General features: G+C 34.1%; 1 protein-coding gene across 2 annotated transcripts; it reads left to right on the forward strand.

Moving 5' to 3' along the window:
* Positions 1–9122: 9122 nt before the first annotated feature.
* LOC106418662 (glycosyltransferase BC10) lies at positions 9123–11170 on the forward strand. Of its 2 annotated transcripts, none has more exons than XM_013859408.3 (2): positions 9123–10780; positions 10837–11170. In XM_013859408.3, exon 1 carries the CDS (start codon positions 9684–9686, stop codon positions 10761–10763), a length of 1080 nt encoding a protein of 359 aa, XP_013714862.1. In that variant the 5' UTR covers positions 9123–9683; the 3' UTR covers positions 10764–10780; positions 10837–11170. The 2 variants fall into 2 exon arrangements, with proteins under 2 accessions (XP_013714862.1, XP_013714861.1); XM_013859407.3 differs by having other exon boundaries at positions 10851–11170.
* The last annotated feature ends 248 nt before the right edge of the window (positions 11171–11418 follow it).

Here is an 11418-nt window from a genome sequence, read left to right on the forward strand (position 1 = left end):
CAATGTTCTCAAAAAAATTATTTTGTATATGCATCACATCGAGGTTGTGGCGCAAGAGAAGATCCTTCCAATATGATAACTCCGAAAATATACTCTTCTTGTGTCAGTTGTGCTGAACTCCGTAAAAATTAGGCATATTACCGGGAATATGCCAATTATCACCACGACGAACTGTTTCTTGAGCTCCGTAGTAATCGATTTGCGCTTCAATTTGTTCTCCATTTAAATATGGAGGAGGAGTGTCTCTCACAACCCTTTTGTGTCTAAACAATGTCTTGTTTCTTCGGTACGGATGGTGAATGGGAAGAAATCGACGGTGACAATCGAACCAACTTGTCTTCTTACCATTCTTTAACTGAAACGCATCTGTCATTCCATTACAGTATGGACAAGATAATCTCTCATGTGTAGTCCATCCAGACAACATCCCATAAGCAGTAAAGTCACTTATAGTCCACAAAAGCATCGCTCGCATCGTAAAATTTCGTTTTCGTTGAACAATCATACGTCCTCACCCTTGTTGACCACAAATCTTTCAACTCTTTTATAAGTGGTTGTAGAAAAATATCTAGAGATCTTTTAGGATGCTTCGAACCATGTATTAATATTGTCAAGAATAGAAACTCCCGTTGCATGCATTTCTCCGGTGGCAGGTTGTATGGCGTAAGAAAGACTGGCCATAATGAATATTGTCTCCCTGACATTCCAAATTGACTAAATCCATCTGTGCATAATCCAAGATACACATTCCGGCTATTTCTAGCGAAATTTGGATCTACATTATTAAAATGTTTCCAAACTCTTGCATCTGATGGATGAGTCATCTCACCATCCATCTGAATATGCTCGACATGCCATCTCTTCCCTCCAGCAGTCTGCTCAAATTGGTACAATCTTTTTAACCTGTCTGAAATTAGTAGGTACCACATCCTTTGGTACGGTAACGCCCTCGTCCTTGCGGTTTGAATCATGGCTTCTTGTAGAATCGACATTCTTCTAACTTCTCATCATCTCTCCAATAGATCATGCAATTATCGATGCAAACGTCTCATCTCCGAAGGCAACCCAAGACTATAAACCTATTTCTGAAACTCATAATAAGAATCAGCAGACACATTGTCTTCTGGCAAATACTCTTTTAAAAAGTCTACCCATGCATCCATGCAATTTTCAGGTAGATTATGATCAGTTTTAATATTCATTGTTCTAGCAGTCAACGAAGGCAACCCAAGACTATAAACCAATTTATGAATCGCATAACAAGAATCAGCAGACACATTGTCTACAGGCAAATAATCCTTAAACAAGTCTGCCCCTGCATCCATGCAATTTTTAGGTAGATTGTGATCAGTTTTAATATTCATCTAGCAGCCAACGACAATTTAGAGAGACCTTTTCTACAACCACTGTAAATTGGCTGATTCGAAACATCTAACATTACATAAAAATATTTTGCATCTATGTTAGGTTCTTCAACTTCATCAGCTACAAATGACTTAGCTACCATATCATGAATCATATCATAATCTACCATCTGCTCCTCCTGATGGTAACTATTTTCATTATGCAAATGATCAAACGGTTCATCCTGAAAATTACTATTACTATTACTAGCTTCATTCCCACAATTATAACCTTCTCCATGTTGAAACCAAATATAGTAATATGGCGTGAAATCTCTATTTACTAAATGCTTCTATACTTTTCACGAGGGGCCAATTTTGAATTCTTGCATTTCTGACAAGGACAGAACATCTTAGTGTTTTCATGCGTGAGCAGTGTATAATTTGTTTGATGCATAAATGTCTCCAGCCCTTCAAGAAATTATTTCGTCACTCCCCCGTTAGCATATCTGTGTGTATACATCCACCTCTGCAACTCGAAAATATTTCCATCACCGAACATTTTTTTTCTTTCACGTTTTCAGTTTTTTTTTGGTGGTGAAGTCACAATGTTCTCCGGTCTGCTATGGTGGTTTCACTTCACGATCTAAATCTGTGGGGGGGGGGGGGGAGAACATCTCGTTTCCCTCCAAGCTTGCTGTAGAGATGTTAAATGGGCCTCATGTCCATGGGAGAGCCATGAACAAACCCAAATGGTCTCCTCATATTAAACCCAAAATAAAAATAATCCAAATGGGTCAAAAACCATATTTGTCCAAAAATAAATGCGTAAACACATTTAGACTAGGCTGCCCAATAAACAAAAAAAAATAGGGTTTCTAAACTGGGAGAAAGTGTCTCACTCTCATCTTGTCTCTCTCACTCTCTCGTGACGACTCTCTTCTGATTCATCTTCGATCGATTCTTAGAGATGTCTCTGACTTAACACGTCTCCGTCTATCCATCTCTCCGGCTCTCTCACTCTCTCAGGTAGAAGAAAACACTCTTCTTCTTCAGATGGATTTCTCTGATAGTTTGCGAGATGGGTTTGTGTTGATGGATTTCTCTGATTGTATTAATGCATGGGGTTTGATGTTATTGGTGAGAGTTGAATTTATAATCATAGTTTTTAATATATGAAACTATCGAGTAACTTCTCTTGTTTTGTAGGTGGATGCGATTTGGATGAGGAAGATAAGGAAAATGCCTTAGATGAGGAAGCAAAAAAAAGTGTGAGGAAGAAGATCCGACTCAATTAAAGCCTTAAAGGTAATAATGTTTCTGTTGATAACTTATAACTTGTATTGTGTTGATGGTTTGTGTTGATGGAATGATGGGTTTGTGCTGATGGTTTGTTGTTTGTTGTTAAGGTAGACCGTAGATGTGATTATGTTAAGTGTTATGTTACTTTTAGTGTTATGGGATTCTCTGATTTATAATTCTGTTGATGGATTGTGTTAAGTGTTTATACTCCTTGATCTTGTTGCTGGAATATGATTCATTATTAAGTGTTTGGTTTTGTTTCATTGTTATTTATATAATCTATTCTCGTAGCCACTGTCGCGCCGTGTTCTTTGGTTGGATTTACGATTTTTAAATAGAATTCATAGCCACTTCTGTGTTTCTTTGGTTGTTGTTACTTACTAGCTTCAGTAAAGTCAGTGTGATTTGTGTAAACTGTTAATGGTTTCAGTGTTCATTGCTTAACATGTTCATTGCTTAACATTGTTAGTTGCTTAATGGTTATGTTATCACTTTGGTTCCGTTGTTTGCTTATAGTGATGAGTTTGGTTCTGTTGTTTCTTAACTTGATTGTACTGTTGTTGTATGCTTGTTTATGTTTGATTGTATATTGATGATAGTTTATATTCATTTTTTCAGATGGATAAGAGTGTAATGAGCTTGTATAATGACTACATGGGTGAGGATGATGGTTCAGAAGATTATGTATAAGGAAAGACTGAAGTTTAATTATGTATGTATGAACCTAATCTATGCTTTGGAGTTTGAATTATGTATGATACTTATCTATGCTCTGGAGTTTGGATTATGTATGATACTTGTCTATGCTTTTACATTAAGAACCTTATTTAAGCTTTTGGATTATGTATAATCTTTATCTATGCTTTTGAATTCTATAAAACATAACGAAGTTATGTTAAAAATGATTTTTTTGTATTTTAACAATGTTTTATTTAATTGGGCTCCGCAGAATACCAATTGGAATGGTCTATTTTGGTTTGGACTGGGTACAATTTGGGCTTAAAAAATATCCAATAAACTGCTTTGTCCATTTGGACATACCCATTGGACATGGACAACCCATTTGACATCCTTACTTCACGCGCATGTGGACCATGAGGCAGGCTCTTCAATTTCTATCGGCGCGGCGGCGACGGCGATTTTTTTAAATAGGAGGTGAAACGTGGTGTCAAGGTTTGGCTACTGTTTTGGAACCACCGGCTCTTTTCTCTAATCTTAGATTATTTTCAGGATGGCGGACAGAGCTTTCAAGTAGGATTTCTTAGTGGTGGTGAAGGAGAGTCCGCCATGGTGATATTTTGATCGATTTATAAGCCTGCTCCGCACCACATAGGCCGATATGTTTATTTTTACGTCTCTCTTGGTCAGCATTGTTTTTTTTTTCACTCTCGGATCTGGTCTTCATGTTGTTTGCTGCTTTACGCTTCTTACCTTTAGCTTGGCTGGCTCGGTTGAGTTCTCCGGTGTAAGTTGCTTCTCCTCCCGGTTTGATTCTCCGGTGGCGATGACCTTAGCTGATGTGGCGGCTGTCTCTGATGGTTTGTTCCGGCGAGCGTCGTCCAGCTCATGAGATATGTTTTGTATTTGGTTTACTATTTGGTTCGAGAATTATACCAATATTGTTTTACTAAGGCTTTGGCTATTTCTATTTTTTTTCTTTTTAATTTTTTCCTTCACTGTATTTCCAGTTGTACCAAAAAGGAAAAATAAATAAAAAAATCAATACAAAAGTCTTTTTAACAGAAAAAGTATCATTAGTATCAAATATAAACAAAACTATACAATAGTATCAGGATTTTTAGTGAGAAAACTCCTCAACTATTTTTGAATCAGAAAAAAATTCTTAGTTATGTTTTTAATGTTTTAACCCCTCAACTTACAAACTCTAATGTATGTCACCCTCTATCTACGATTATGTGATTGAGGATGATAGAAGTTAACAATTTGTAAGTTGAAGGATTTAATACTATCATATTATCTGAGGGGGTTTCTTCCGATTTTAAAAACAATTGAGAGGTTTTCTTTTTGTGAAACATTGTGACTGCCACTTGGATCAAACGGGTAAACTGACTTCCTGATGGATCCTAAATTAGATAAAGAAACAATTCAAGGTTGAATCTCACCCAACCTAAGCGACCCATGAAGAAGAGCTATGTACATATGATATTCTCAGCTGTGATATTTCTGCCGCTACAAAACCTCTAAAGATCATGCAAAAATTAATATATTTTACTTAATAATTGATACAATCAGGTTTTACCCTTAAAAATATATAGCAAGTGCACAGTGAACCGAAATAGTATTTCATGGATTGATCCACAAGGACTCAGGTTACACAACTACTCTTCAAAATTAGAGTTGAGCTAAGAGAAATAGGTTTGTTTGTAGTTTTCAGTTGCAATAATGTAAAACACAGATTGGATGACATGATTGCTCAACAAGAAATGTAGTAGTAACCGTTCTAGAACTCAAACCACTTAATTAGATTAGCCTACTTCCACAGTACTAAGCTCTATGTATTAGAATCCTAAAGACTAACTTCATTTGAATTTCAGTTACTAGACATGCATAAACATCGAGTTTAATATGTCCACGAAACTCCCTAAGATCAACTTCCAATGGTTAAGAATATTTCGCTCACCTAGTTTCATTTAGGCATTTAATGGAACAGTTTCAGTGCATTAAACAACCTATATATGGATCGGGAACTATGTGATCAATTCAGCTCAGGCACTAAGAACAACCTAAATGAAAAAACTTATAGACTATTTCCTATTCCATCAAATCACAATCATCAATCCACTGAAACCGTAAACCTAACAAAAGATCTACTCAGACATAGATATTGAAGAGCATAAAATCACAGATTAAATCATAGCAATAGAAATCAATAAAAAGGGGTTTCAAAAAGCTTCTTTAGAAACAAAGTATGAGCCGTCTTCCCAAATCTTACAAATCTCCATATCAAAGTAAAATCAAGGTAAAATTAATGTAGTCTCCAAAAAAAAAGTAATGTAGTCTCCAAAAACTACTGAGAAAACTCAAAATAAAGGTCCAAACACGTCTGGCATGAATCCTTAGGTTAAACTGGCTAAATGTTTTGAAAAACATGGTTTTTGTTTGCGCAGAACCGGCTCCGGATCGACCAGTCTTGTACGGGATCGACCGATTCATTTTTTAGCAATCAATTTTATTCAGTTGACTCGATCCAAAATTGCTCAGCAAAAATTTAATGAAATGGGATCAATCGATTCAAGTTAAGATCGACTAATCTGGCCCTGGAAAAGTCATTTTGCTCAATTTTGCTTCATTCCTTGATTCTTGTGCCCAAAACTCTATCTTAACGTGTTTCAGTCTGAAAAAGTTCTATAGACACGAAAAAACTCGAAAACAGCTGTAAATCATAGTCAAGAATAGATTAAAATAAACTGTTTATTAATATTTAAATTCATTATAATTTATTTTTCTTCTTTTCATTATAATATTTTCCGAACAAAAAGGACAACATCCGTAAAAATATTATTTGTTGTAATAAAAAATAATTTAGCTATTTGTTTTGAATGAATTATTATAATAAAACATTATGTTAAATATATAATAAATACTTAGAATACTTTTATCATATATATTTTTATGAAATTATTATAAAAATAATTTTTTTTATAATAAGAGTTGATCATATAAATTATATATTAATATTTTACATCTAGTCTGATTATAATACTATTTTATATCACATTTAACTTTACCCTAAATAATCAATTCAAAAATAAAATTAAACTTATAGTTTTCAATTAGGGCAAATCTCCAAAATAGCATTTTTATAAGTTTATATCACAAAAATAGCACTCAAAAACTAAAATGACCAAAATAGCACCTTTCTAAGTTTATCTTTTGAAAACTTTAATTTTTTTATTTTTCAAAATTTGAAATCTTATCCCCAAAACCTCATTTCTCAACTCTAAACCCTAAACCCTAAACTCTAAACCCTAAACCCTAGCCGCTAAACCTTAAACCCTAAACCCTAAACTCTAAACCCTAAACCCTAAACGCTAAACCCTAAACCCTAAACCCTAAACCCTAAACCCTAAACTCTAAACCCTAAACCCTAAACTCTAAACCCTAAACCCTAAACCCTAAACCCTAAACCTCACCCTTTAACTCTAAACCCTAAGTTTGTGACTTTTGATAAAACATTAAGTGCTATTTTTGTGACTTTTGATTTTAAGTGCTAGTTTGGGAACAAAAACTTGATTTAGTGCTATTTTTGTCTTTTTCTCTTTCAATTAATACATCACTTCAATTTATTTTCACTGTTTTCTAAAAATAATATATATCAATTATATAAAATTTTAAGAATATATATTTATTAAAACTAAGATAATAAACTTAACTAAATTTAATTAATCAAACTTCTATGATTTATCAGTTTAAAACTCAAAAAATTGTATTTTAACTTGAAAGTAAATAAGTGAATCAGTCATATTTTTGTACATAAAATTGCAAATATATAAGAAAAAAATTATTATGATTTTAAATATTTTTATTTATTTTCATATATATAAGCCATGTTCGTTTACCTATCGCGCGACCTGCAATCTGCGACATGCGACTTGCGACTTGCGACTTGCGAATGGTAGCAGGTTGTTCGTTTTTCTGTCGCGTAACTTGCGACCTGCGATTGGTCGCAAGTCGCATGTCGCAGGTTGTTGTTCGTTTTGATGTCGTGTGACTGATCGCGCGACCATTCACAGTTTTTGATGCAAGTCACCCGAAAAAACATAACCTAAAAATTAAGAAAATTTTGATCGCTCTACTAGTCGCAGGTCGCAGGACACGTAAACGAATATAATTTTAGTCGCAGGTTTAATCGCAGGTTGCAAATCGTAGGTCGCGCGACACGTAAACGAACGTTATCTTAGTCATTGGTTGTAGGTCATGCTGCACGTAAACGAATATGGCAATACACTATAAAATAAAATAAATTACATAAAAATAAAAGAAAAATATTAACTAGTTATTAAAATTAAGTTATTTTAAAATATTTATATAGAATGACCTTGTATTATATATTTTATATGAAATTGTATGTTATAAATGCTTTAACAAAAAAAAATGCTTTAACCATCTATATATATATATATGTATATACTAGATGATTTCCTGTGCTCATGCACGGATACAAACATTTACAAAATAATAAAATTATTGTAATTGATTAACTTTTTATTTCTAATTATTAATAAGTTTAAATTATTTTGTAGTTTGTATATAAGAAAGACAAATATAACACTGTTCTAAACTACGTCATTTCGTTATCTTAATTAAATATATGATTTGGGGTATAAAATTTTGGATCGGTTAAGTTATTTTTGGTATGTTGAGTTGTATATATTTTTCAATTGAATTTTAATCATACTAAATCAGATTATATAATTTAATTTAATATCTAAGATTTGTAAATATGTATTTTTAGATTGATATATTTTGTTTCAGTTTAAATTTATGAGAAAAAGTTTAAATGGTTATCAGAAGTTGTATAAGTGAATCAAATTTTAAATTTTTAAAAAACATGTCGATCATTTAGATTTTTAGAACGTAATAGTATTGTAATTACTTTGATCAAATACCACATTCATAGAAAAACAATTTTCTAATGGAATTGGATTTGAAATAATTACTTGTTTATTTTTATAGATATTGAAACATTCACATAGTATTAGGCTTGAGAATCTGTAATTATGAAAAGAAAAACTGTATGAAATTGTGTGAGAATTTGTTAAATAAGAGACTGAATAATTATCCAAAAAATAATTATTATTTTAGAAAATTTATAATTAAGAAAAAAAATTTCTATAGTGTATTAAAAGTAAATACTGTTTTGGCAACTAAATTGACTTTTTCTTATGAAAAAGAATTATTATATTTAAAATGAAAAATATTTAACTAACATTATTAATAATTGTAGAAAAAAATTACTAGACAAAAAGTATCAAGAAATCTTTATGAAAGAGAGATTTATATAAAAGGATATTACTTTTTTTAAAAGCAACATGTTTTAAATATCAAAAGTTACTATATTTTTGTTTTAAGATGTTATTTCTGATACTAAATTCCTTTTTTGATATTGATATGATTTTATAAAAAAAAATATTACCAAAAAAAAGAAAATAGAAATAGATATATTAGTAATGAAAATTAGTAAATAGTTTATGAAATTGGGATTTATATAAAGGAAAATTTTTTATTGTCAAATTACATGTTTTAAATATAACAAATTGCTATATATTTTTACTTTAAAGATCTTCCTTTTTATACTAAATTTCTTTATGATATTGATATGATTATACATAGGTACATACATATATATTAAAACGAAAATAAAAATAGTTTATAGATATATTTTTTAAATATATATAATTTCCTTTTTGTATAAAAAGTAATAACTAAAATATAATTTTGATAATAACAATTACAAAATAATATTAATTTATTAAAGTTAATAATGTAATAAACGTGAGAGATCAATTTAGTTCTAGAGATTAGACACGTTGACGTTGATCATTTTCCTAAAAACTAAACTTGATAAAAAGATAAATAAAATAGCATGATCAAATTATCACCGACGAGGATAACGGGGTTAACACAAGTGGGCGTCAATAGAGGCAAGGAACGCAATCGTTACATGACGTCGTTAGGGACAGAGACTGTGTATGGGTCATGGATTGACACAAATACCCTCAGGTGGCGTCGGACGCAAACAAACAAAGCACAATCATCTTCCGTCATCGCCTTTTATCTCTTCATTCATAAGATGGTCAGTAACTGAGAGATCCCCTTAAAGCTTGCCAGTTGAAATCTGAAAGATCCTTTGACTCATCGTCACTCTTGAAATCGTCATAAAGCCAAAAGGACAAAGCTTCAAGTCGCATCCTGATTGGCTGAATCTTGTGCAAAGTTCTTCTGGGGGTGAAAAAAGTCGGAAAGTGAATAGATGGGAAAGCTAGTACGCACATTCATCTAGTTTCGAAATCGCAAATGTTGTCGAACCAGTTCGTTATCTCCTTCTTCCTTCTTCTTTGTATCCCGATCGTCTTCTTCCTCGTTGCCCCTCATGTCTTCCCTCCTCCTCCACGCGAATCTCTCATCCCTATCGCGGACGAGATCGACGACCAGATCCTATTCCGCCGCGCCTCCGCGGGATCTTCCTCGCATCTTTCCTCCGGGAGCCCACAGCCTAAGCTCAAAATCGCCTTCCTTTTCCTCACAAACTCCGACCTCCATTTCGCGCCAATCTGGGATGGATTCTTCTCCGGCCATCCTCGATCTCTCTACAACGTCTACGTCCACGCAGATCCCTTCGTCAACATCACCAGACCCGGCAACGGCTCCGTCTTCCAGAACGCCTTCATCACCTCCGCCAAACGCACATCACGCGCCTCTCCCACTCTGATCTCCGCCACGCGCCGACTCTTCGCCACCGCACTTCTCGACGACCCGGCGAACGCGTACTTCGCAGTCCTCTCTCAGCACTGCATTCCTCTCCACTCCTTCAGATTCGTCTACCAATCCCTCTTCGAATCACCCAGTTTCGATAAATCAAACCCGGATCCAACTTCCAAAGGGGTTCGAATCTGGTACCGGAGCTTCATCGAGCTCATCTCCGATGAACCCAGGCTTTGGAAACGCTACATTGCTCGAGGGAGATACGCTATGTTACCTCAAGTCCCCTTCGACAAATTCCGAGTGGGTTCTCACTTCTTCCTCATGACTAGGAGACACGCTCTTCTCACTGTCAAAGATCGCATCCTGTGGAGAAAATTCAAGCTCCCTTGCTACCGTTCCGATGAGTGTTACCCCGAGGAGCATTACTTCCCCACGTTGATGAACATGAAGGATCCACTGGGTTGCACCGGTTTCACTCTCACCCGTGTCAATTGGACTGCTACTGTCAAGGGTCATCCTTATTCCTACAAGCCTACAGAAGTCTCCTCCCACTTGATTCACCACCTCCGCCTTTCCAATCATTCAACCTCCTACTTTTTTGCTAGGAAGTTTATGCCTACTTGCTTGAAACCTTTGTTGGCCATTGCAGACTCCGTCATCTTTACGGATTGAATACCTTTCTTTTCTTGGTAAGTCCACCTCAACACTCTCACTTTACTACCTGTCTCTTTTAACGAAAATAAAGTTTGTTTTTGGAAGATTTGGATATTGTCTCCTCCGCAACCAAATTGGAATGAGAGAAAAGGTGTTGTTATCATAGATTATTTAGTTTCTTCATCTGAAGGCAATATGCAAGCAATCACCATCGCATGAGGCTGGAAAAATACAAAAGGTATTGAGAGAGGATTGGATTTTGTATTCCAGATGATGATGATGATAAGCTTAGAAATTTTATGTGCTTGTAAAATGTTATCACACGAGAACAAGACATCGAGAGGGCTTAGATACCCAAGTTGTAGGGTTTTTTTTCTTTCTTATTCTTTTTTGGGTTTATAATCTAACAAGCCAAATCTCCAAAATAGCACCTTTATAAGTTTATATCACAAAAATAGCATTCAAAAATTAAAATGACCAAAATAGCACCTTTCTAAGTTTATCCTTTGAAAATTTTAATTTTTTTATTTTTCAAAATTTGAAATCTTATCCCCAGAACTTCATTTCTCAACTCTAAACCCTAAACTCTAAACCATAAACCCTAAACTTTAAACCCTAAACCCTAAAATCTAAACCCTAAACCCTAAAATCTAAACCCTAAACCCTAAACTCT

The sequence above is a fragment of the Brassica napus genome, chromosome C3 (assembly GCF_020379485.1).
Source record: "Brassica napus cultivar Da-Ae chromosome C3, Da-Ae, whole genome shotgun sequence".
NCBI lineage: Eukaryota > Viridiplantae > Streptophyta > Magnoliopsida > Brassicales > Brassicaceae > Brassica > Brassica napus.